The sequence below is a fragment of the Mobula hypostoma genome, chromosome 30 (assembly GCF_963921235.1).
Source record: "Mobula hypostoma chromosome 30, sMobHyp1.1, whole genome shotgun sequence".
Taxonomy (NCBI): Eukaryota; Metazoa; Chordata; class Chondrichthyes; order Myliobatiformes; family Myliobatidae; genus Mobula; species Mobula hypostoma.
The window spans coordinates 7,010,528-7,036,799 of record NC_086126.1 but is presented as its reverse complement, the minus strand read 5'-3'; the positions used below and the strand labels follow the sequence as shown (position 1 = coordinate 7,036,799).

The window sequence follows — 26,272 nt, the reverse complement described above, 5'->3', positions numbered from 1 at the left end:
CCCAGGCCACAGACTGGAAAGGGTCCGCGTACAGGCAGACAGGATGAGAATAATCGGGCTTAAAATGGTCAGTATATACACGGTGGCCAAGTGGTTAGGGCGTTGGGCTCGCGATCTGAAGGTCGTGGGTTCGAGGCTCGGCCGAGGCAGCGTGTTGTGTCCTTGAGCAAGGCACTTAACCACACACTGCTCCACAGTCCATCCAGCTGAAAATGGGTACCGGCAAATGCTGGGGGTTAAGATCACAATAGACTGGCGTCCTATCCGGGGGGCGGGGGGGGGGGGAATCTCATACTCACAGTCGCTTTGCACCACAGAAACCTGATGGGACACAAGGCTCGGGACAGACTTTAATCTTTAATATACATGGTGGACAGAAAGGCCCACTTCATTGTCACTGAGTGGAACGCTGTGTCGGACTGATTTTGTGGCGTTCTTTATCATTACAGGTTTTCTGACAACACACTTCTTTAGCTGTGAGCTCAGACACCGGCACATCGCTCCGAGGCGGATCGGCAGGGCTGGACTGTCCTGTCACCCGTGAGTGCTCGAGACCGGACAGCTTCGGGGTTTGCCATCTCCCGTCGCCTTATCGAAGGTGGAACGCCCGGGGGTGGGGTTCACTGTGGCGCTATCACTGCGCGCCAGCAGAATTCCTGCCGCCCTCTGCGGGGAGTCTGTACGTTCTCCCCAAGGCCGTGCGGGTTTCCTCTGGGCGCTACGGTTTCCTCCCACTGTCCAAAGACATACCGGTTGATGGGTTCGTTGGTCACATGGGTGTAACTGGTCGGTGTTAGATTAGATTAGATTAGATTATGAGGACACGCAGTCCTCTTTTATAGTCATTTAGTAATACATGCATTAAGAAATGATACAAAATTCCTCCGGTGTGATATCACAGAAACACAGGACAGACCAAGACTGAAAAACTGACAAAAACCACATAATTATAACATATAGTTACAACAGTGCAACAATACCATAACTTGATGAAGAACAGGCCATGGGCACAGTAAAAAAAAGTTCAAAGTCCCTTGAAATGCCCCACATCTCACGCAGACAGGAGAAGGAAGAAAACTCTCCCTGCCATGCCCGACCACAGTCCGACTCTGAGTCGTCCAAAAACTTCGAGCCTCCGACACCGAGCACCGAGCACCATCTCTGCCGAACGCTTCAACCCCAGCCCCGGCTGCCAGCAGCAGGCAAAGCCGGGGATTTGGGGCCTTCCCTCCGGAGATTCTCGATCGCACAGTAGCAGCGGCAGCGAACTGGGCATTTCAGAAGTTTCTCCAGATGTTCCTCCATGCTTCTCACGGCCGTCTCCATCAAATCAGGATTGTGCACGGCCCCTATTTAACAAATACGATATCATTTCACCGGAGAGGCTGCGTGCGCTACGCTACGTCGCTGCCATCTTCTCCTCCCACCTGTTGGGCTGAAAGGGCCAGTTACTATCCTGTTTCTTTTAAAAAAAAACCTCAGCTCCCGTAAAGATTATCAAACGTACATCACAACATCGAAACCTACCGTGAAACGCACCGTTTGTGCCAACAGCCAGCGCAGACGCGCTGGGGGCAGCCCGCAAGTGTCGCCAGGCTTCTGGCGCCAACGTGGCACGCCCGTGACTGGGACGTCTTCGGACTGTGGGAGGAAACCGGAGCACCCGGAGGAAACCTGTGTGGTCACGGGGAGAGAACGCACAAATTCCTTACGGGCAGTGGCGGGAATCGAACCCCCGGTCCCTGATTGATGACACTGTAAAATATTACACTCAGGGAGAGAAGCTCATACACGATAGGGCTCAAAATAAATGCCCAAAACAGATTCATTTCAAGTTGGGACCAATATATAAAAGTATGTGGACAGACTTTCTACTGATGTATAGCTAACTAACATCAATAAATCTCTGCCCCCTTCCAAAGGGATCCTACCACCAAACATATCTTTACTCCCCCCCACCTCGTTTTCTGCAGAGATCGCTCCCTCCGTGATTCCATTTGTCCCTCCCCACTGATCCCCCCTCCCGGCACTTACCCCCACTACCCCCGCCCATACGCCTCCGTTCGGGATCCCGGACAGTCCTCCCAGGTGAGGCAGCGCCTCACCTTGCGAACCTGCTGGGGGAGGGGGTCGTCCGTTGTGTCCGGCGCCCCCCCGCTGCATTGGTGAGACCCCTCATAAACTGGGGGGGACCTGAGTGTGTTATCTCTTTAGATGCCGAGAAAGCTTTTGATAGAGTAGAATGGCCTTATTTATTTAAGGTGCTTGAAAGGTTTAATTTCAGCTTGAAATTTATATCCTGGATTAAACTCTTATATTATTCTCCTGTGGCCTCGGTCCGTACTAACTCTTTAAGTTCACCTTTTTTCCCTCTTTTTCGTGGTACTCGACAAGGCTGTCCTCTTAGTCCCTTATTATTTGATATTGCATTAGAACCTCTTGCAATTGCCATTCGAGAATCTCCAAATATTACTGGGATAACTCGGGGCTTAAAGTCCCATAAATTATCACTCTATGCTGATGATTTACTTTTATATATTTCTAATCCTCAAAAATCCATCCCGGCTGTTTTAGAGTTATTAGCACAATTTGGTCTTTTTTCAGGTTATAAATTAAATCTTAGTAAGAGTGAACTCTTTCCAATTAATAAACAACTTCCCTTATATTATAAATTTCCATTTAAATTGATTAATAATTATTTTTCATATCTTGGGATTAAAATTACTTGTAAATACAAAGATTTATTTAAGACTAACTTTTTACCATTAATAGACCATATTACTCAACTTTCATCTAAATGGCTTCCTTTATATTTAACTTTGATTGGTCGTATTAACGCAGTTAAGACGTTTTTTTTGCCAAAATTTTTATATATATTTCAGGCGTTACCAATCTTTGTTCCAAAATCTTTTTTTGACAAAGTTGACTCTAAAATTTCTTCATTTATTTGGCAGAATAAAAACCTGAGACTGGGTAAAATACATTTACAGAAAGCTAAGAGAGATGGAGGCTTAGCATTACCTAACTTTAGATTTTATTATTGGGCAATCAATATTCGACATATGAAATTCTGGTTACTTGACCAGGATATACTATCCATTCCTAAATGGGTAGTATTGGAATTACAATCTGTTCAGGGTCTTACACTTGGCTCCATTTTAGGTTCCTCTCTTCCTTTTGATTGGAAACGCCTTAAACAGGTGTCTAACCCGATAGTTAAATATACCTTGCGTATTTGGTTTCAATTCAGAAAATTTTTTGATCTTAATCAATTTGGGTTAGCGATTCCTATTTTAGGTAACATATTTTTTCCTCCCTCTTTTACGGATCGTGCTTTTCAAATTTGGAAGACTAAGGGTATTTCACGGTTTTTGGATTTATTTTTAGATGGTTCCCTTATGTCTTTTGAACAATTATCTAATAAATATAACTTATCAAGAATACATTTTTTTAGATATTTACAAGTTAGACATTTTCTAAGTACTATACTTTCTTCCTTTCCAATGCTCCCTCCTACATACATTTTAGATACTATAATTAACCTTAATCCATGTCAGAAAGGTGCATCGGCTATGATTTATAATATTATTATGAAACTTAGGAAAGCTCCATTTGATAAGATTAGGGTAGATTGGGAACAGGAATTGGGGTTTACCATTTCTGTGGATGACTGGGGGCAGATTTTACAATTAGTCAATACTTCCTCTATCTGTGCTAAACATTCCCTAATTCAATTTAAAGTTGTTCATAGAGCACATATGTCCAAAGATAAGTTAGCGCGCTTTTATTCTTATATTAATCCTTTTTGTGATAGATGTTCGGGGCAGATAGCCTCTTTAACTCATATGTTTTGGTCTTGCCCTACTTTGGAAACTTTTTGGAGAGAGATTTTTAATATTATCTCCAAGGTATTGAATATAGATATCTCTCCTCACCCTATTACTGCTATCTTTGGACTACCTAAAATTTCCAGTAATCTCTCCCCTTCAGCCCGTAGAATGATTGCATTTCTTACTTTAATGGCGAAAAGATGTATTTTACAACATTGGAAAGAGCTTAATGCTCCAACTACCTTTTTTTGGTTTTCTCAGACGATATTATGCTTGAACTTGGAGAAAATTAGAAGCAATCTTTATGACTCCTCTTTTAAATTTGAACAGACTTGGAGATCTTTTATTCAATATTTTCATTTAATGTAATATATACCCTTCTTGTTTTTTTCACTGTTTTAATGGAGGTCGGGATTGAGGACGTGATTTTAAGTTTAACTCTGTTTGGTTTCAAGTTAGCCCATTGCTTTGTGTTGCTTTTAGTTAGTTGCACGGTGGGTTTTTTTTGGGGGGGGGGTTTTCTTTTTCTCTATTGATATATATATAAAATTAGTATACTATTATGTTACCTTGGTATATTATGTTTAAATTACATTGTTTGTAGTATTTTTTTTGTATTAATATCTTCTGTAATTTTATTATATTTTAACAATGTATTAGTGTCTATATGGCTTACCTTTTTGTATACTTACTTAATAAAAAGATTTAAAAAGAATAAACTGGGGGGGACCGCTCCGTCGAGCGCCTCTCCTTCACCGGCCAAACGCGGAGCATTTTAATTCCCGTTCCGACGTGTCGGTCCACGGCCTCCTCTCGTGCCAAGATGAGGCCCCCCCCTCAGGGTGGAGGAGCAACACCTTATATTCCGTCTGGGTAGCCTCCAATCGGATGGCATGGACGTCGATTTCTCTGCGTATCGGGCGGAGAGATATGCGTGCTTCACAACCTCCGACATTGAGTTGGGGCGTGACCTGATGGCGTAATGATGCCAAGTTTTTTCTAACCGCACCTTACGTTTAATGTGGGCATGTGGCCAAGTGGTTAAGGCATTGGACTAGTGATCTGAAGGTCATGAGTTCGAGCCCCAGCCGAGGGAACATGTTGTGTCCTTGAGCAAGGCACTTAACCACACATTGCTCTGCAACGACACTGGTGCCAAGCTGTATGGGTCCTAATGCCCTTCCCTTGGACAACATCGGTGGCGTGGAGAGGGGAGACTTGCAGCATGGGCAACTGCTGGTATTCCATACAACCTTGCCCAGGCCTGCGCCCTGGAGAGTGAAGACTTTCCAGACGCAGATCCATGGTCTCGCAAGATGAACGGATGCCTTTACCTTTACGTTCTGTGTTGAACCCCGGTGTCTAGTGCTAATTGTTACGCTACCCTGCCAACCAAATGCCGGCTGGTGGCACAGTGGCATCAGCGCCGGACTTCGGAGCGAAGGCTCCCGAGTTCGAATCCAGCCGGCTCCCTGGCACGCTTTCCATCCGTGCTGGGTTGAGCGTCGAGCTGGCAACTTGGCCTCGTAGAAATAAGAAAGTCTGCTAAAAAAAGCCGCCATGACGGCGTCCCGGTGACGCCACTCGGAGTTAAGGGCTTTCTTCTTCTTCTATGCCAACCAAGGAAGGTTCGAGTCCTCTGGCCTTCAGTGTCAGAGGGCTGTTCAGCAGTAGTCGGCAGCGCAGGGTGAATATCAACCCATCCTCAGGGTGAAGGGACGGGTGCCTCCTCTGCGGAGGGTGACGCACGAGGCACGGGAACGGAATTAGGGGCTCCGCCCGCTGAGTCTGCTATCATGGCTGATCAAAGGGCCTTGCGAGGGTTGTGTGCCCCGATTAAACCAATAACCCCCTTCACCAGAAACTGCCGCCCCTCTAGATCGTTCCTCAGACAAGGGCCGTTCTGTCGTTGACGTGGAAAAGAGTCGAGATGTACCAAATTCTAGCTGAAATCCCGATTTTGAACTGCAGACATTGTAGGACTGGACTCACCTGATCAATGCGATCCCATAAGACCATTAAAAAATTGGAGCAGAATTAGGCCATTCAGCCCATCGAGTCTGTTCCACCATTCCATCAGGGCTGATTTATTTCCCCCCTCAACCCCATTCTCCTGCCTTCTCCCCCATAACCTTTGACGAATGTTCTCTCTAAGGCTACTAGTGAACAAGGGATTAGAAACTGCGCACGGGAGGTCGTCTACCTCGCCGGCATGTTCAGTACATTCCACGATCGCACGCAATCACGTTTCCTGTTCTTGGACCGCGCAAGCCGTTCGGTTCCTGGCCCGGCCAAGAGCGGGCGTGTTAGTACAGGATGCCCAGGTGCTGAACGCCACGGTGGGCACACGGGCAGTGGGTCGTCTGTCCACGGTGCTCCCCTCTGCCCTGGTGTCAGAGGAACCCGGCACGACACCAGCAGGTTGTGGGGCGGGCGGTGGTCAGACCCAGGCCGCCGCGCCGAAGGAGGGAAGTGATGAGGGAGCGCGGCCTTGTGAGAGGGGGCACTGCATGGTGGGAGGGGGTAGTGAGGAGAGTGCCCTATACTGAGGGATCTGTGCCTCTCCCAATAAGCAGAGGCCCCGGGAACCCTCTGGTGCAGCAGTTCCAAAGCCCCAGGGCCACCCTGCACCCCTCAAACCGAAAGATTATCTAGCCGCTAGCAGTTTGTCTCCCGGGATCTTACTTTGCAAAGCAGCGGCGGGATTTACTCAGGGGTGGGGCACGCGAGATGCTGCTGGGGCTTCGGCCGTGACTAATCCCCCCCCTCCCCGCTCCTTCCCCCTCCAGGAGGCGATGGCGTGCCCGCTGGCGGTGTCCCAGCAGATTGTCCACGTCCGCAAGGATGACCACAGCTTCTCGCTGGACGAGGCGGCCCTGGAGAGCGTCCTGCTGCGCGAGTCGGTCCGCGACCTGAACGTGATGGTGCTGTCCGTGGCCGGGGCCTTTCGCAAGGGCAAGTCCTTCCTGCTGGATTTCATGCTCCGGTACCTGTACAAGCAGGTACTGCCGGTCTCAACGCGGGGCGCTCCCGGTGAAAGGGACCCCGTTTCAAGACGGGGGGGTGGGGGTGGGGTAAGGTGGGGGGAAGAGAAAGAGACAGAGTGAAGTCCTGACACATCCCAGGATTTATTCTCAGTGGCTGGGCGACAGGTGGGGTGTGGGAGCCAAACTTACACTCAGTGGCCATTGTACACCTCGTTAATACAAATACCTAATCAGCCAATCACGTGGCAGCAACTCAATGCATAAAAGCATGCCGACACGGTCAAGAGGTTCAGTTGCTCTTCAGACCAAACATTAGAATGGTGGGGGGGGGGGGAGAAATGTGATCTAACTGACTTGACCATGGATTGATTGTTGGTACCAGATGGGGTGGTTTGAGTATGTCAGAAGTCGCTGATCTCCTGGGATTTTCACGCACGACAGTCTCTAGAGTTTACAGAGATTGGCAGTGATGAAGGTCCTCCATCTCTGGCGGTGTTCGAGGCTTCCTTCATCGTGTCAGTAGCCTCCTCGCGGTTTTCGCTACCATAAGTCACGCAAGTCCCGGGTGGAGACTCAGGAATACCGTCGCACTCAGGCGTAGAAGGATTCTTCTTTGCTGTTTCTGTAACAATTTTGTTTGACCAGTCGGGGTTGTTAACCCTGAGCTGAACCCCTGAACCTGGAGGACCGGTGGGACCACTCTCAGTCTGACCTCTACCCTTTGACCTATCTGGCATGGGTGACCCTACCTAGAGCCGAAGCATAAAGCCCTGACTCTAGCCAACATCGCTCTCTGGGTCGTTGAGGCTCGCGAGCCTCCAAACCCTACGGCAAGGTTGTGGTCCTCTTGGAGACCGACCCAAAACCATATAACCATATAACAATTACAGCACGGAAACAGGCCATCTCGGCCCTTCTAGTCTGTGCCGAACTCTTCCTCTCACCTAGTCCCACCGACCTGCACTCAGCCCATAACCCTCCATTCCTTCCCTGTCCATATATCTGTCCAATTTAACTTTAAACGACAACATCGAACCTGCCCCAACCACTTCTGCTGGAAGCTCGTTCCACACAGCTACCACTCTCTGAGTAAAGAAGTTCCCCCTCATGTTACCCCTAAACTTTTGCCCTTTAACTCTCAACTCATGTCCTCTTGTTTGAATCTCCCCCACTCTCAATGGAAAAAGCCTATCCACGTCAACTCTATCTATCCCCCTCATAATTTTAAACACCTCTACCAAGTCCCCCCTCAACCTTCTACGCTCCAAAGAATAAAGGCCCAACTTGTTCAACCTTTCTCTGTAACTTAGGAGATGAAACCCAGGCAACATTCTAGTAAATCTCCTCCGTACTCTCTCTATTTTATTGACATCTTTCCTATAATTCGGTGACCAGAACTCTACACAATATCGACTGTTTGTTCCCTTCCATTGATGCTTTTGGACCTGCTTGGCTCCTCCAGCACCTTGAGTTGTTGGGTTAAGGAGAAGGTTCTCGGCCCAAGATATCGACCATTTTCTCCCCTTCCATAGATCCTGACTGGCTGATTTCCTCCAGCGTTTTGTTAGAGCCTGGTTTCAGCTGGTTTGCCGCGGGAGCCCCGTGTGTAAGGTCCACGCGGTGGTCTGGGGGCGCCGCTCTGCCTGGTAACAATTCCCTCAGTTTCTCCCCATAGAAAATGGGCTCCACTTCAAACTGGCTGGGCAGGGACGACAAGCCGCTGACGGGCTTCTCGTGGAGGGGCGGCTCGGATCCTGACACCAACGGTATACAGATGTGGACAGAGGTGTTCGTTGTGAAGCAGCCCAGCGGAAAGAAGGTACCCGCTCGTGAGCGCCTCGTTTTAAAAGCCCCCCTCTGGCGGTCCCTGCCGTGGCATTGCGAAGTGAGCGGGTCACAGAGTCACAGCGTTCGTCCCAACTTGTCTGGGTTCACCAAGGCGTCTCGCAGAGCTCCTCATGATTGCCAGTGTCTGACCGATCTCGCTCCGAACCTTCACTGTCGGTGTACCGGGAGGGCTGGAGGAGAGGCGGGGTGGAGGGTAGAGAGAGAGAGAGGGAGAAGTGGGGATTGGGGAAGAGAAAGACCTGTAGGGGAGGGAGAGGCAGAGGGGGAGGGAGACAGACGTGGAGGGGAGGGAGAGTTGGGGAGTGGGGAGGAGAGAGAGAGGCAGGGAGGGGGAGGGAGAGACATGGAGGGGAAAAGAGAGGTGGGGGAGAGAGATGTGGAGGGGAGGGAGATTTGAGGATTGGGGAAGAGAGAGGTAGGGAGGGGGAGAGAGATGTGGGGAGGAGGGAGAGGCAGGGAGTGGGGAAGAGAGAGGCAGGGAGGGGAGAAAGAGATGTGGGGGGGAGGGAGAATTGAGGATTGGGGAAGAGAGAGGCAGGAGGGGAGGGAGAGGTAGGGAGTGGGGAAGGGAGAGGCAGAGGGGGAGGGAGAGAGATGTGGAGGGGAGGGAGAGGTGGAGAGAGGGGAAGAGAGAGACCTGGAGGAGGGAGAGAGGCAGGGAGGGGGAGGGAGAGACATGGAGGGGAAAAGAGAGGCAGGGAGGGGGAGAGGAGATGTGGAGGGGAAGGAGAATTGGAGATTGGGGAAGAGAGAGGCAGGGAGTTGGGAAAGGAGAGGCAGAGGGGGAGGGAGAGAGACATGGAGGGGAAGAGAGAGGTAGGGAGGGGGAGAGGAGATGTGGAGGGGAAGGAGAATTGGAGATTGGGGAAGAGAGAGGCAGGGAGTGGGGAAGGGAGAGGCAGAGGGGGAGGGAGAGAGACATGGAGGGGAAGAGAGAGGTAGGGAGGGGGAGGGAGAGATGTGGAGGGGAGGGAGAGGTGGGGAGTGGGGAAGAGAGAGGAAGAGAGGCAGGGAGGTGGGGAGAGACAGGGGAGAGGGTGAGAATAGTCACATTTTCTCCCTCATTCACTAACTCCCACTCCCCCCGTGTCGAGGAAGGTCAAGAGTGGCATACCAAACGTGATTTCAGTGCACTGTCACACCGTGGGAGGGGCAGTCACACTGTGAGAGCGGTGGTACTGAGGGGGAGTCACACTGTCATAGTCATAGTCATAGTCATACTTTATTGATCCCGGGGGAAACTGGTTTTTGTTACAGTTGCACCATAAATAATAAATAGTAATAAAACCATAAATAGTTAAATAGTAATATGTAAATTATGCCAGGAAATAAGTCCAGGACCAGCCTTTTGGCTCAGGGTGTCTGACCCTCCAAGGGAGGAGTTGTAAAGTTTGATGGCCACAGGCAGGAATGACTCCCTATGACGCTCTGTGTTGCATCTCGGTGGAATGAGTCTCTGGCTGAATGTACTCCTGTGCCCACCCAGTACATTATGTAGTGGATGGGAGACGTTGTCCAAGATGGCATGCAACTTAGACAGCATCCTCTTTTCAGACACCACCGTCAGAGAGTCCAGTTCCATCCCCACAACATCACTGGCCTTACGAATGAGTTTGTTGATTCTGTTGGTGTCTGCTACCCTCAGCCTGCTGCCCCAGCACACAACAGCAAACATGATCGCACTGGCCACCACAGACTCGTAGAACATCCTCAGCATCGTCCGGCAGTTGTTAGAGGACCTCAGTCTCCTCAGGAAATAGAGATGGCTCTGACCCTTCTTGTAGACAGCCTCAGTGTTCTTTGACCAGTCCAGTTTATTGTCAATTCGTATCCCCAGGTATTTGTAATCCTCCACCATGTCCACACTGACCCCCTGGATGGAAACAGGGGTCACCGGTACCTTAGCTCTCCTCAGGTCTACCACCACCTCCTTAGTCTTTTTCACATTAAGCTGCAGATAATTCTGCTCACACCACGTGACAAAGTTTCCTACCGTAGCCCTGTACTCAGCCTCATCTCCCTTGCTGATGCATCCAACTCTGGCAGAGTCATCAGAAAACTTCTGAAGATGACAAGACTCTGTGCGGTAGTTGAAGGGAGGAGCAGCACAGAGGTCGGTCTGAACATCATTTCTAACCTGGGGCGTCTGAACGAGGTGCTTGGTTTCAAGCAGCTGCCTGCCATCGTGGAGCTGGCGGAGGAGGCCAAGTGGAGGGTGCGCCTCGCCACCATTGAGTAAATGATGCCCCTATGGAGTTCCCCGGCAAGAAGCTGTGCTCTCTCTGTATGGCCTGGCTGGCTGATCAGGCTCACGCCACCCACAGGATGACCACCCCGCCCTGCGTCAGTGTTCTGCACGACGTGTGGGGGAAGGATACCATGGCCCTGTCCGCTGCCCGGTGACGGTGTTGCCGTCTGGCCCTCTGCTCTCCCCCCTCTTTCTCCTGCCTCGCTTCCCCTCCCCTCGCCGTCTCTTGTTCCTTGTCTCAAGTTGCAACCTGGCACTTGACAAGCAATCTGTTTCCCGGAAAGGGTTTACCTCTCCAGGGAGAAAGTGAACCCAGCTTCTGCTCTTTAATGAAGATGGACGCGAATGTTTTCTTCAAAATAAAAGGGGTGGTACCGAGGGAGGGTCACACTGTGGGAGGGGTGGTACCGAGGGAGGGTCACACTGTGGGAGGGGTGGTACTGAGGGAGGGTCACACTGAGGGAGGGTGGGAGGGGTGATACTGAGGGAGGGTCACACTGTGGGAGGGGTGGTACTGAGGGGGTTCACACTGTGGGAGGGTAGGAGGGGTGATACTGAGGGAGGGACACACTGAGGGAGGGGTGATACTGAGGGAGGGTCACACTGAGGGAGGGGTGATACTGAGGGAGGGTCACACTGTGGGAGGGTAGGAGGGGTGATACTGAGGGAGGGTTACACTGAGGGAGGGGTGATACTGAGGGAGGGTCACACTGAGGGAGTGGTGTTCCTGAGGGAGGGTCACACTGTGGGAGGGGTGGTTTGGGGGAGGGGTGGTACTGAGGGGGGGTCACACTGTGGGAGGGTGGGAGGGGTGATACTGAGGGAGGGTCACACTGTGGGAGTGGTGTTACTGAGGGGGGGTCACACTGTGGGAGTGGTGTTACTGGGGGGTGTTACTGAGGGGGTTCACACTGTGGGAGGGTGGGAGGGGTGTTATTGAGGGAGGGTCACACTGTGGGAGGGGTGGTTTGAGGGAGGGTCACACTGTGGGAGGGGTGGTTTGGGGGAGGGGTGGTACTGAGGGGGGTCACACTGTGGGAGGGTGGGAGGGGTGATACTGAGGGAGGGTCACACTGTGGGAGTGGTGTTACTGAGGGGGGGTCACACTGTGGGAGTGGTGTTACTGGGGGGTGTTACTGAGGGGGTTCACACTGTGGGAGGGTGGGAGGGGTGTTATTGAGGGAGGGTCACACTGTGGGAGGGGTGGTTTGAGGGAGGGTCACACTGTGGGAGTGGTGTTCCTGAGGGAGGGTCACACTGTGGGAGGGGTGGTTTGGGGGAGGGATGGTACTGAGGGGGGGTCACAATGCTGAAGAGACGTTCGCGCCCAGCTGTCCCCGGAGAGGGATAAAGCGGTCATGGTGATTCAGTGGGGGATTTCCGGGAATGGTGCCCCCCCCCCCAGAATTTACTGTTGTATTTGAATTTGTTGACTGTCTCGTAACTACTTGATGTTTATACTTTTGTGCGAGTAAACTTTTGTCAAACAGAAAGGGGATGTGCTCGAGCTGCTCCCACATCCCAAGGACATACGGTTAGGGTTGGCTACACTGGTGCTGGTTGTGGGCTGCGACTACGTCACGTTGATGTAAAAAATTAGTTTCACTGTACATTTCGATGCTTTGATGTACTCAGGACAAATAAAAACTAGTCTTTTGTCCTAAGGTGGGGGGGTGGGTTTGCTCCTAGTTTTTAAGGGAGCCCATCAGCAAATGACCTTCTGCTGCCACTGACCTATGCCCTTTCACCCCCCCCCCCAGATCGCTGTGTTGCTATTGGACACTCAGGGAGCCTTTGACAGCCAATCCACGGTGAAGGACTGTGCTACCATCTTCGCCCTCAGTACCATGACGAGCTCGGTCCAGGTATCGTAGACACGAAATGTCCTGCTGGAAACCTTCAGCAACACGCACAAAGTGCTGGAGGTCAGGCAGCGTCGGTGGTGGGACATGAACAGTTGACGTCTTGGCCCCAAAGTGGGGGGGGGGGTGCTTTAGGGTTATTATGTTTTTCTGTCATTCATTCTTTGGGGTGTCTCTTCTGTGAAGAGTGAGAATTTCAGGTTGTATACTGTACTAAAGGCATCCGTTAGTCTCGCGAGACCATGGATCTGCGCCTGGAAAGTCTGCACTCTCCAGGGCGCAGGCCTGGGCAAGGTTGTATGGAAGACCGGCAGTTGCCCATGCTGCAAGTCTCCCCTCTCCACGACACCGATGTTGTCCAAGGGAAGGGCATTAGGACCCATACAGCTTGGCACCGGTGTCGTCGCAGAGCAATGTGTGGTTAAGTGCCTTGCTCAAGGACACAACACGCTGCCTCGGCTGGGGCTCGAACTCACGACCTTCAGGTCGCTAGTCCAATGCCTTAACCACGTGGCCACGCGTATACTGCACACATTCTGTGAAATTAAGTGGGACCCTTCATCGCCGAAGGAAGTTGGACAGAATCCAGACCAAGAGAGTGGGGAGAGGAGGCCGGTGAGACCGGGAGAGGGGGAAGATGGATGGATGGGACAGGAGGGAGTATGGTGTGATAGACAGAAGAAATAAAGGGTTGAAGAAGAAGGAATTAAACAGGAGAGGAAAATGGGACCTGCCGAAGGCCTCCCATTTCAATTCCACTCCCGTTCCCATTCTGACATGTTTGTGCGTGGAATCTTCCACAGCCACAATGAGCACACACTCAGGTTGGAGGAGCAACACCTCACATTCTGCCTGGGTAGCCTCCAACCCGAAGGCGTGAACACTGATTTCTCCAACTTCCAGTCATGTCTACCCCTCTTCTTCCCCTTCTCTGTCTTCCCACTTCCTATTCTGCTTCCCCCATCACTCCTTCTCCTCTCCTCGCCTGCCCCGTCGCCTCCCTCTGCTTCCTCTCCCATGGCCCACCCTTCCCTCCACTCAGATTGCTTCTTCTTCCGCCCATCCCCTCCCCTCCCCTCCCAGTTTGCACGCATCATCACCCCTCTGCCCCCACCCACCTTCCCCCCTCACCTCGCCAGCTTCTACACCTACCCCTCTCCCATTCCCGCCCCTTCCTTCCCAGTCCCGACGAAGGGGCTCGGCCTGAAACGTCAGCTGTTTATTCCCCTCCACGGATGCTGCCCGACCTGCCAAGTTCCCCCAGCGTTTTGCTCTGGCCAGCTGTAAGACCCTAAGAAATAGGAGCAGAATTAGACTACTCGTCCAATCAAGTCTGCTCCACCATTCCACCATGGCTGATTTACTATCCCTCTCAACCCCGTTCTCCTGCCTTCTGCCCGTCCCCTTTGGTGCCACTTTCTAATCAAGAACCTATCAACCTCACTTTAAGTATACCCACAGACTTGGCCCCCACAGCCATCTGTGACAACGAATTCCACAGATTCACCACCCTCTGGCTAAAGAAATTCCTCCTCATCTCTGTTTTAAATGGAAATCCCTCTATTCTTAGCTGTGCCCTCTGGTCCTAGACTCCCCCACTATAGGAAACATCCTCTCCACATCCACTCTATCTGTGTCCTCTGGTCCTAGACTCCCCCACTATAGGAAACGTCCTCTCCACATCCACTCTATCTGTGTCCTCTGGTCCGAGACTCCCCCACTATAGGAAACATCCTCTCCACATCCACTCTATCTGTGTCCTCTGGTCCTAGACTCCCCCACAACAGGAAACATCCTCTCCACATCCACTCTATCTGTGTCCTCTGGTCCTAGACTCCCCCACTATAGGAAACGTCCTCTCCACATCCACTCTATCTGTGTCCTCTGGTCCGAGACTCCCCCACTATAGGAAACATCCTCTCCACATCCACTCTATCTGTGTCCTCTGGTCCTAGACTCCCTCACTATAGGAAACGTCCTCTCCACATCCACTCTATCTGTGTCCTCTGGTCCTAGACTCCCCCACGACAGGAAACATCCTCTCCACATCCACTCTATCTGTGTCCTCTGGTCCTAGACTCCCCCACTATAGGAAACATCCTTTCCACATCCACTCAGACTAGGCCTTTCAATATTCAAGTGGTTTCAATGAGACTTCACCCCCCCCACCCCCAATTCTTCTAAACAGCGAATACAGAGCCAGAGCCATCAGACAGGCCTCATATATTAACCCTTTCAGGGCAGGGGACGAATGGAGAGAGTAATACCGGGGCACGTGCACAGTGAAGGATAGGCCAAACAGTCGTCCAATGGCCTCCCTGTGTTTTCGGTCTTGATGCAGAAACGTTTTTGCTTTTATTACAGGTGTACAATTTAACCAGCAATATCCAGGAGGACGATCTACAGCACCTTCAGGTGGGTCGACACGCCTCACGCCCCGACTGATAGTCTAGAGGCTGGTTCAGGTCCCGGTCGCCCTGACGAAGGGTCCCGGCCCAGACAGCCACGGACTTTAGGAAGGTGCAGACAAACCATCCCCCCGCCCCGCGAATACGTGGCTTCTCCGCAGAGAGAGCACAGTGCACCAAGTTCACGTCCCAGATTGCCTCAACTTGTCCCTTAATACCACCTCCCTGAACGAGAGGGCACAGCAGCGCCTCCACTTCCGAGGGAGGTTGAGGAAAGCGAGGCTCCCTCTGTCCCAAACCCCATCGTAACTGTGTTTCAGGAGCACCATGGAGAGCGTCCTGACAAGTTGCATCTCCATCTGGTCTGGGAGCAGCCGAGCATTGGACCGGAAGTCCCTACAAAGGACTGTGAGAACGGCCGAGAGGATCATAGGGGTCTCCCTACCATTCATCGGGGACATTTATCAGGAGCACTGCATACGCAGGGCCCTTAGTATTATCAAGGATCCCACCCGTCCATCCAGCATCCTCTTTGATGTTCTACCATCAGGCAGGAGACTCCAATGCATAAAGACAAGAACGGTCAGGATGGGAAACAGTTTCCTCCCTCAGGCCATCAGGCTTCTGAACTCCCTGTCGCATCGCATTCAAAGCTAATCTCTTCTGCACCTGACAGTATTTAATTTATGCACTTTACTTTGTTCATTTATTCATTTGTAGATTTTATCCTTACTTTCCTAAGTTATGCGACACGTACAAAATCTTAGAGGAACTCAGCAGCACCTATGGAAAAAAGTACAGTCGACGTTTCAGGCCAAAACCCTTCGTTACTGTTATATTCCTAAGTTGCTGTGTGTTTGCGTACTACTGTGCTTTACACCCTGATCCAGAGAAACGTTGTCTCAGTTGGCGGTATACATGTATACAGTTAAATGACGATAAACTTGACTCTGAGTCCGTCCGAAAACTTCGAGCCTCCGACACATCCTTTGCCGAGCACTTCAACCCCGGCCCCGGCCGCCAAGCAACAAGCAAAGCTGAGGATTCGGGGCCTTTCCCTCCGGAGATTCCGGATCACACGGTAGCAGTGGCAGCAAAGCGGGCATTTCAGAAGTTTCACCAGATGTTCCTCCGTGCTCTCACGTCCGTCTCCATCAAATCAGGATTGTGCACGGTCCCCTCCTTGACAGATAACAGACATCACCACCGGAGTGGCCGCTGTGAGCTGCGTCGCGTCGCCATCTTCTCCTCCTCCTCATTTTCCCTCTCAATCCCCATTCTCCTGCCTTCTCCCTATAACCTTTGACACCCTGACTAATCAAGGACCTATCAACCCAATGACTTGGCCTCCACAGCCGTCCCTGGCAACGAATTCCACAGATTCACCACCCTCTGGCTAAAGAAATTCCTCCTCATCTTTTTCTAAAGGGACGTCCTTGTGCTCTGAGGCCATGCCAGGCTTACAGGAAACGTCCTCTCCACATCCACTCTATCTAGGCCTCCTAATACTCGATAGGTTTCAATGAGATCTCCCCACTCTCTCTTCCAAACTTCAGTGAGTACAGGCCCAGAGCCGTCAAACGCTCCTCGTACGTTAACCCTTTCATTCCCCGGATCATTCTAGTGAGCCTCCTCTAGGCCCTCTCCAGTGGCCGCTAATCTTGTCTCAGAGCAGGGCCCCAAAGCGGCTGACAGTAGTCCAAAGGGGGAGCACGGTAGCGCGGTAGTTAGCACGCCGGTTTACAGTACAGGCATCCTGGGTTCAATTCCCGGCACCTCCTGAAAGGAGCTTGGGTGAATTTGTTGAGATCCAGCATGGGGTAGGTCGTTCCAGCCCCTCGAGCCGCGCCGCCCAGCAGCCCCCGATTTAATCCCAGCCCAATCACCCAACATCCTACTAACCGGTACATCTTTGTACCGTGGCAGGGGGACCGGAGTACCGGGGGAAACCCGGGGAGAATGTATGAACTCTTCACAGGCGGCGGCGGGATTCGAACCCTATCGCCTGCACTGTAAACCAACGTGCTAACCACTACGCTATCGTGCTGCCATGTTCTCCCCGGGCCCTCCAGTTTCCTCCCACAGCCCAAAGAGTGTGGTAACCGGAATCTCCGGAGCTGAAGGCCCCGAAATCCTCGACTTTGCTTGTTTCAGCGGCCGGGGAGAGGTCGAAGGCGCTCAGCAGAGGATGGCGCTCGGGAGGCTGTATCAGAGGGGCTGATCGGAGGCTCGGAGTTTTCGGACGGATGGACTCAGTGTCGGCTGTGGTCGGCTGCTTCCAAGGCATCGGCAAGTTGACGGTGCCTGGAGGTTTATGGCAGGGAGTTTCCCCCTTTTGCCGCCTGCTATCGGGGACTCGGGAGTCGATCGACTCGGGGAATTTGAGACTTTTTTTTTACCGTGCCCATGGTCTGTTCTTCATCAAATTATGGTATTGCTTTGCACTGCTGTAACTATATGTTATGATTATGTAGTTCTGTCAGTGTTAGTCTTTGGTTTGTCCTGTTTTCTGTGATTTCACTCCGGAGAAACATTGTATCATTTCTTAATGCATGTATGCATTTCTAAATGACAATAAAAGAGGACTGAGTGTCCTCATGTTCTAAAAAGAATCTCTGGTTGGAAGGTTAATCGGTCCTTGTGAACTGTTCTGTGGTTATGCCGGGATTAAATTGGGGGATTGCTGGGCGGCCCGGCTTGAAGGATCACAGGGGCCTGTTCCTCAATAAATAAATAAATGTGACCCGAAAATTGCCGTACTGCAGCTACTCACCACAACCCAAAGCAAGGGGTGGCGGCAGTGGGCTCGTAAGAATGGCCGAGCCAGTTGACACCTTCCGCCCGTTCTCTCTCCCGCGCCCTGACGCCTTGTCCTTCTCTGTCGCAGCTCTTCACGGAATACGGGCGGCTCGCAATGGATGAAACGTCAATTAAACCCTTCCAGGTAGGGCGATCGCCACCTCGGGGACAGCACACAGAAAGATAGGCTGAGTGGCCTCAGCGTTTGCCCCCCCCCCCCATGCTTGCTCCTAATCACAAGATCACAAGACAAAGGAGTAGAAGTAGGCCATTCGGCCCGTCGAGTCTGCTCCGCAGCTCCACCATGAGCTGAACTATTCTCCCACCTAGTTCCAATTTCCAGCTTTTTCCCCATATCCCTTAATACCCTGACTAATTAGATGCCTGTCAATCTCCTCCTTAAACACCCTCAATGATCGGGCCTCCACAGCTGTATGTGGCAACGAATTCCACAAATCCACGACCCTCTGGCTAAAAAAATTTCCCCTCATCTCTGTTTTAAATGGGTACCCTCTAATTCTAAGATTGTGGCCTCTTGTCCTGGCCTCACCCACCAAGGGAAATGGCCTTTCCACGTCTACTCTGTCCAACCCTGCTCTCGAGAAGGAAGAAAGACTAGGGCTTTATTCCCTGGAGTGCAGGACAATGAGGGGAGATCTTATAGAGATTTACATAATTATGAGGGGTATAGACAGGGTAGGTATGGGGATTGATTGGGTAAGTTCACACCAAGCTTGGCTCTGTAAGGTTTTGTAGATTGGGTGCAGTACAGGAGGGGTTGAGGTGGAACTCCAGAATTGGGGAGCAATTTACATTACTCCCTTTTAACTCTCTGCTCCGTTCCAACGCTGGCCTGTAGCACCCTGTCACCCGACCCAGGCCGGCATCGAACCAGGGTCACCGGAGCTGTGGGTAACTCTGACACCGTAGCATCCACCGTGGCCCCCTGGGTCTGTCCACGAGAGATTGTAGCCAGGGTCCTGAGAGAGAGGGAGAGGGATGGGAGGGAGAAGGAGAGGCGTAGCGAGAGGGAGGGAGAAGGAGAGGGGGAGGGAGGGATGGGAGGGAAAGAGGGAGATGGTGAGGGGAGGGAGGGAGAGAGGAAGAGAGAGGGAGAGAGGGGAGGGTGACGGGAGAGGGAGAGAGCAAGAGGAAGAGGGGGAGAGTGGGAGAGAGGAGGGAGAGGGGGAAGGGGGAGAGAGGGGAGGGTAACAGGGGGAGAGGGAGAGGCAGAGAGAGAGAAAGAGAGAAAGAAAACAGCCAAAGCCCCTTTAATGTGCTGCACTCTCCATCCCCCAGACTCTGGTGTTCCTAGTGCGGGACTGGAGCTTTCCCTATGAGTATCCCTACGGGCTGGAAGGAGGGACTAGTTTCCTGGAGAAGCGTCTGCAGGTAAGGGTCCCATCTGACCTGGCTCCTGCTCTCCCTCTTCCTCTTCCCTCCCCCTCTTCCTTCTTCCTCTTCCTTCTTCCTCTTCCTTCTTCCCTCTTCCTCTTCCCTCTTCCTCTCCCTCTTCCTTCTTCCCTCTTCCCTCCCCCTCTCCCCTCCCCCTCCCCTCTTCCCTCTCCCTCTCCCCTCCCTCTCTCCCTCTCCCCTCCCCCTCTCCCCTCTCCCTCTTCCCTCTCCCTCTCCCTCTTACCTCTCCCCTCTTCCTCTTCCCTCTCCCTCTCCCTCTCCCTTACCCCTCTCCCCCCTCTCCCTCTCCCCTTCCCCTCCCCCTCTCCCCTCCCTTCCCCTCCCCCTCTCCCCTCCCTTCCCTCTCCCCTTCCCTCCCCCTCTCCCCTCCCCTCTTCCCTCCCCCTCCCCTCCCCCTCCCCCTCTCCCTCTCCTCTCCCCCTCTCCTCTCCCCCTCTCCCCTCTCCCTCTTCCCTCTCCCTCTTCCCTCTCCCTCTTCCCTCTCCCTCCCCCTCTCCCTTACCCCTCTCCCCCCTCTCCCTCTCCCCTTCCCCTCCCCCTCTCCCCTCCCTTCCCTCTCCCCTTCCCTCCCCCTCTCCCTCTCCCCTCCCCCCTCCCCTCTCTCCTCCCTCCTTCCCATTTCACCCCTCCTTCCCCCTCCCCTTTTCCTCTCTCTCCCTCTCTGACCTTCCCCTGTCACCCTCCCCCTCTCTCCCTCTGCCATTCTCCCACCTCCCTCGTTCTCCCTCCCCCTTCCCCTGTCACCCTCCCCTCTCCTTCACCCCCTCACCCTCGCCCTCTCTCTCGCCCGCAGGTGAAGCCTCACCAGCACGAGGAGCTGCAGCTGCTGCGGAAACACATCCGCTCGTGCTTCCAGAAGATCCAGTGCTTCGTTATGCCCCACCCGGGGCTGAAGGTAGCCACCAACCCCAACTTCGACGGCAAGCTGAAAGGTAGGCAGCCGCCGGGAAGGGAGAGCAAGCCCACCCCCCCCCACACCTCCCCCCTTGCAACGAAAACTTGCCTTCCGCTGCACAGTCCATTAACCTCCGTACAGTAAACGTCAGCTAACATAAAATGCACGTAAGGTCATCTGTTTAGAACGGAGATGAGGAGGCAACTATACACAATAGACAATAGACAATAGGTGCAGGAGTAGGCCATTCGGCCCTTCGAGCCAGCACCGCCTTTCACTGTGATCATGGCTGATCACCCACAATCAGTATCCCGTTCCTGCCTTCTCCCCGTATCCCTTCACTCCGCTATCTTTACGAGCTCCATCCATCTCTTTCTTGAAAGCATCCAGAGACTTGACCTCCACAGCCTTCTGGGGCAGAGCATTCCACATATCCACCACTCTCTGGGTGAAAAAGTTTTTCCTCAACTCCGTTCTAAATGGCCTACCCCTTATTCTTAAACTGTGGCCTCTGGTTCTGGACTCACCCATCAGCGGGAACATGCTTCCTGCCTCCAGCGTGTCCAATCCCTTAATAATCTCATATGTTTCAATCAGATCCCCTCTCATCCTTCTAAATTCCAGAGTATACAAGCCCAGTCACTCCAATCTTTCAACATACGACAGTCCCGCCATCCCAGGAAATAACCTTGTGAACCTACGCTGCACTCCCTCAATAGCAAGAATGTCCTTCCTCAAATTTGGAGACCAAAACTGCACACAGTACTCCAGGTGTGGTCTCACCAGGGCCCTGTACAGCTGCAGAAGGACCTCTTTGCTCTGATATTCAATTCTTTAGGGAGAGGGCAGTTAGTAGCTGAAGCTTTATAAGGCCACTTTTGGACTATTGTGAACAGTTTTTGAGGTGGCTTACCTAAGAAAAGATGTGCTGCCATCGGAGATGGTCTAGAGGAGGTTCTCGAGAATGATCCCAGGAAGGAAAGGGTTAACATATGAGGAGCGTTCGATGTCGCTGGAGCTCAGAAGAATGAGATGAGACCTCATCGAAACCTGCTGACTATTGAAAGAGCTTGATGGAGTGGAGGTGGAGAGGATGTTCCCTGTGTCGGGAGAGTCCAAGACCAGAGGATGCGGCCTCAGAATAGAGGGGCGTCCTTTTAGAACGGAGATGAGGAGGAATTTCGTCAGCCAGACAGTGGCGAATCTGTGGAATTTGTTGGCACAGGAGGCTGTGGAGATCAAGCCATCGGGTACATTTAAAGCAGAGGTTGATAGGTACATAATTAGTAAGGATGCCAGCGGTCACAGGGAGAAAGCAGAGGACTGGGGTTCAGGGGGATAGTATATAAGCCAATATTGAATGATGGAGCAGACTCGATGGGCTGAATGGCCTAATTTTGCTCCTCTGTCTTACCTTTTATAATTACTTCAATTAACATAACATGCACATAATTACATACATGCACACTTACCCAGTTTACACGTGGTGAAAATTAGCCCTTTGCAACACATTACATTACAAATATAAATACATAAACTTCAAAATTGCATAAACTACTTTTTTTAGCACAGTACATTACAAACATAACAATTCAAAGATTAGATTAGGTTATGAGGACACGCAGTCCTCTTTTATTGTCATTTAGTAATGCATGCATTAAGAAATGATAAAATGTTTCTCCAGAATGATATCACAGAAACACAAGACAAACCAAGACTGAAAAACTGACAAAAACCACATAATTATAACATATAGTTACAACAGTGCAAAGCAATACCGTAATTTGATAAGAACAGACCATGGGCACGGTAAAAGTCTCAAAGTCTCTCGAAAGTCCCATCATCTCACGCAGACGGTGAACCTCCAGCCCCGCCAACTTGCCGATGCAGCATCCTGGAAGCATCCGACCACAGTCCGACTCCGAGTCCGTCCGAAAAACTCCGAGCCTCCGACCAGCTCTCCGACACCGAGCACCGAGCACCATCTCTGCCGAGCGCTTCGACCCCGGCCCCGGCAACAGGCAATAGGCAAAGCTGAGGATTTGGGGCCTTCGTCTCCGGAGATTCTCGATCGCACAGTAGCAGTGGCAGCGAACCGGGCATTTCAGAAGTTTCTCCAGATGTTCCTCCGTGCTTCTCACGGCTGTCTCCATCAAATCAGGATTGTGCATGGCCCCCTAGTTACACATACGATATCATTTGGAACGGCCGCGCGCGCTGCATCGGGCTGCCATCTTCTCCTCCCTCCTCCAGGTACATTTATTGTCAAAGTATGTATGCAGTCCCAGCTACGGGTAAATAGCACCACTGCCTCGGGAGAGACGAAGGCTACGGGAGTAAAACCCAGACAGCAAATCCGGAGTGGAGCCCCTGAGGCGGCCGGACGTCACCGAACATCCTTCCGGCAGCTCCTGCAGCCGAGCTGGTGACAGACGTATCGCTTCATAAGCTTTCGTTTGGACTCCACCGGTGAGGCCGAGAGGGGGATCTCGATGACTGGGCATCTCAGGATCTCCACACCTTCCGCCCAGGCTGGTGATGATGACGGTCATCACCCATTGTCCTTCGAGACAGACGGATACCAACCATGTATTCAGTAGACAACCCGAGATTTGTCTTCCTGCAGACAGCCACAAAACAAAGAAACAACATGGAACCCGTTCAAATGAAAAGATCAAACCGTCCCCCTCTCCCTCTCCATACATTCAAAGTGCATTTATGACCAAAGTATGGATGTGGTAGACATCTCCCACACAGACAGCCTCGAAACAAAGAGACACCATGGAACCAGTTCAAAGAAAAATATTAAACCTTACCCCCCCCATTCTCCCCCTCCCTCCCTCTCTCCTTCTCCCTCCTTCCTTCCCTCTCTCTCCCTCCTTCCCTCTCCCTCTACTTCCTTCCCTCTCTCTCCCTCCTTCCCTCCCTCTCTCCCTCTTTTCCTCTCCCTCTCCCTCCTTCCCTCTCCCTCTCTCTCCCTCCTTCCCCTCCCCCTCTCTTCTCCTCCCTCTCTCTATCTCTCTCCCTCCTTCCCTCTCCCTCTAATTCCTTCCCTCTCTCTCCCTCCTTCCCCTCCCCCTCTCTTCTCCTCCCTCTCTCTATCTCCCTCCTTCCTTCCCTCTCTCTCCCTCCTTCCCCTCCCCCCTCTCTTCTCCTCCCTCTCTCTATCTCCCTCCTTCCTTCCCTCTCTCTCCCTCCTTCCCTCCGTCTCTCCCTCCTTCCCTCTCCCTCTACTTCCTACCCTCTCCCCCTCTCTCTCCCCCCCTCTCTTCCTCCTTTCCTCTCCTTCCCTCTCCCTCTCTCTCCCTCCTTCCCCTCCCCCTCTCTCTTCTCCTCCCTCTCTCTATCTCCCTCCTTCCCTCCCTCTCTCTCCTCCTTCTTCCCCTGCCTCTCTCTCTCTCTCTCTCTCTCTCTCCCCCACACACAGACAGCCTCGAAACAAAGAGACATCACGGAGCCAACCCATTCAAAGAAAAATATCAAACCGGCCCCCCCATTCTCCCTCTTCCTCTCTCCTTCTCCCTCCTTTCCTCTCCCTCTCTCTCCCTCCTTCCCCCTCCCCCCTCTCTCGTCCTCCCTGTCTCCTTCTCCATCCTTCCCTCTCCATACATTTAGTGTCAAAGTATGTATTCACTATACAACCCTGAGATTCATCTTCTCCACAGACAGCCACGAAACAAAGAAAAACACCAAACCACCTCCGTTCTCTCCCTCTTCCCTCTCCAGACATAAATACATAACGTATTAATTAAATGCATTAAATGATGTATTTCAATTCAAGTTTAATTGTCATTCAACCATACATGAGTAACCATGAATACAGCCAAACGAGACAGTGTTACTCGTTACTTTAAATTATGTATTAAATACTAAACTCCAATTTACATAAAATGCCCATAATTTGCAGAATAAAAGAACATAATAACAACGGTGGAAGTTGAGGGATATGTGTTAGGGTTTTCCTGGTTGGTTCAAGTGGGGATGAAGCTGGTGTCGAGACTCGAGGTGAGAATTTCAGGCCCCCTGTACCTGAAGAGATTGAAGTTTGGCTTTATTTGCCACATGCACATCGAAGCGGCGTAACGTAGATGCCGTTTGCATGAAGTCAAATCTGCGAGGATGGCGTTGGGCAGCCCGCAAGTGTCGCCACATCTCCGGCACCAATGCAGCGCGCCCACAGCTCACTAACCCTAACCCGCAGGTCTTTGGAATGTGGGAGGAAACTCACACGGGTCCCGGGGGGAAGAACGTACAGACTCCTTACGGACAGCGGAAAGTTGCCCTGCCTCCCGCCCGAGGGCAGCACGGGGAAGAGGACAAGTCACGGGCGGTGGGAGCCCCTGGTGATGGACGTTACCTTCCTGAGACATTGCCTCTGGTAGATGTTCTTCAGTGGTGGGTAAAGCTATTACTGGGATGAAATTAGCCGAGTCCCACCACTCTCTGTCGCATCTTGTGTCCCTGTATGTTGGCGATGGTTGTAATGTGAATAAAGTCACCAGAGAGAAGTTGGTGGACATAGAAGAGTTTTATTTAACAAAAATGAGTGGCAGGAGTCCTATTGACGCCTCTTGGAAGAAGAAGCCTCCCGACCCAACATTATGTGACATTTTTATTTGCTAAAAGGACAACTCTCCAGTTATGATGTATCTACAATGCTTCCTTTGTATTACATGTAGTTGTCACACACCTCCTCCTTCACACCCACACTCCAGACACCCAGAATGAATGTTAATCACCATTAGAGCCATAGACAAGTCCAGCACAGAAACAGGCCCTTCAGTCCATCTAGTCTATGCTGAACCCATATAAACCGTCTACTCCCGTCGACCTGCACCAGGACCACACCCCTACCATCCAGGTGCCCACCCAAATTTCGCTTAGACGTTGAAATCAACCTCGCATTCACCTCTTGGTCTGACAGCTCTTCCCACACTCTCCCGGCCCTCTGAGTGAAGAAGTTCACCCCCCGTGTTCCCCTTAAACTTTTCACCTTTCACCCTTAACCCATCGCCTCTGGTTGTAGTCCTGCCCCACCTCAGTGGAAAAAGCCTGCTTGCATTTACCCTGTCTATACTCCTCATAATTGTGGATGCCTCTATCAAATCTCCTCTCAATCTTCTATGTTCCAAGGAATAAAGTCCTAACCCATCCAGTCTTTCCCTTTAACTCAGGTCCTCCAGACCCGGCAACATCCTTGTAAACTTTCTCTGTACTCTTTCAACCTTGTTTATGTCTTTCCTGTGGGTAGGTGACCAAAACTGCACACAATGCTCCAAATTAGGCCCCACCAACGTCTTATGCAACTTCAACATAACATCCCAACTACTGTACCCAATCATCATCATCATCAGGTGCCGTGCCCAGTTTGAGCTTTGACTGCCATGGCCTACTCACTCCTGTTTCGGGTCAAGTGGATCAATCCATTGGTATTCATTTCCAGTTCTCTGGCTGCTGTCTCCATCATCATTTGTCTTTGTCTTCATCTTGCTTTCTTCCCTTCAATCTTTCCCATAATTACTGTGCATTCTAACTCCTCTTTCCTAATCACATGTCCAATGAAGTCACGTTGCCTTTTCATGATCTCATACATTATTTCTCTTTTTGTGTTTGCTCTGTTCGTGACATCCTCGTTAGATATTCGTTCCGTCCATGATATTCTTTGCATCCTCCTCAAAAACCACATCTCTGCTGCTACAATTCGTTTCCTCATGTTACTAGATATTGTCAAACATTCTGAGCCATATAACATAACCGGATAAACATAATACCAATATTGAATACTTGTACTCAATACCAAGGCCAAAAAGTTCTCTTTACGACCTGTGTCGCTACTTTCACGGAATTATGGACCTGTATTCCCAGATCTCTGTACTCCTCAGCGCCCTACTGCTAACTGTGCAAGACGTACCCTGGTTCGTCCTCCCACAGTGAAACACCTCACACTCGTCTGCATTAAATTCCACCTGCCATTTTCCA

General features: G+C 51.5%; 1 protein-coding gene across 1 annotated transcript in view; it reads left to right on the top strand.

The window, feature by feature from the left end:
* The window catches only part of LOC134339798 (atlastin-3-like), a 52,039-nt gene that overhangs the window by 7,479 nt on the left and 18,288 nt on the right, over nt 1-26,272 (top strand). Inside the window, exons 2-9 of the mRNA XM_063036583.1 lie at nt 450-540; nt 6,620-6,832; nt 8,493-8,636; nt 12,674-12,778; nt 15,140-15,190; nt 18,071-18,127; nt 19,282-19,374; nt 20,192-20,330. Of these exons, the coding sequence (XP_062892653.1) occupies nt 6,626-6,832; nt 8,493-8,636; nt 12,674-12,778; nt 15,140-15,190; nt 18,071-18,127; nt 19,282-19,374; nt 20,192-20,330 (796 nt within the window). The 5' untranslated portion in view covers nt 450-540; nt 6,620-6,625. The remainder of the gene's footprint in view (nt 1-449; nt 541-6,619; nt 6,833-8,492; nt 8,637-12,673; nt 12,779-15,139; nt 15,191-18,070; nt 18,128-19,281; nt 19,375-20,191; nt 20,331-26,272) is intronic.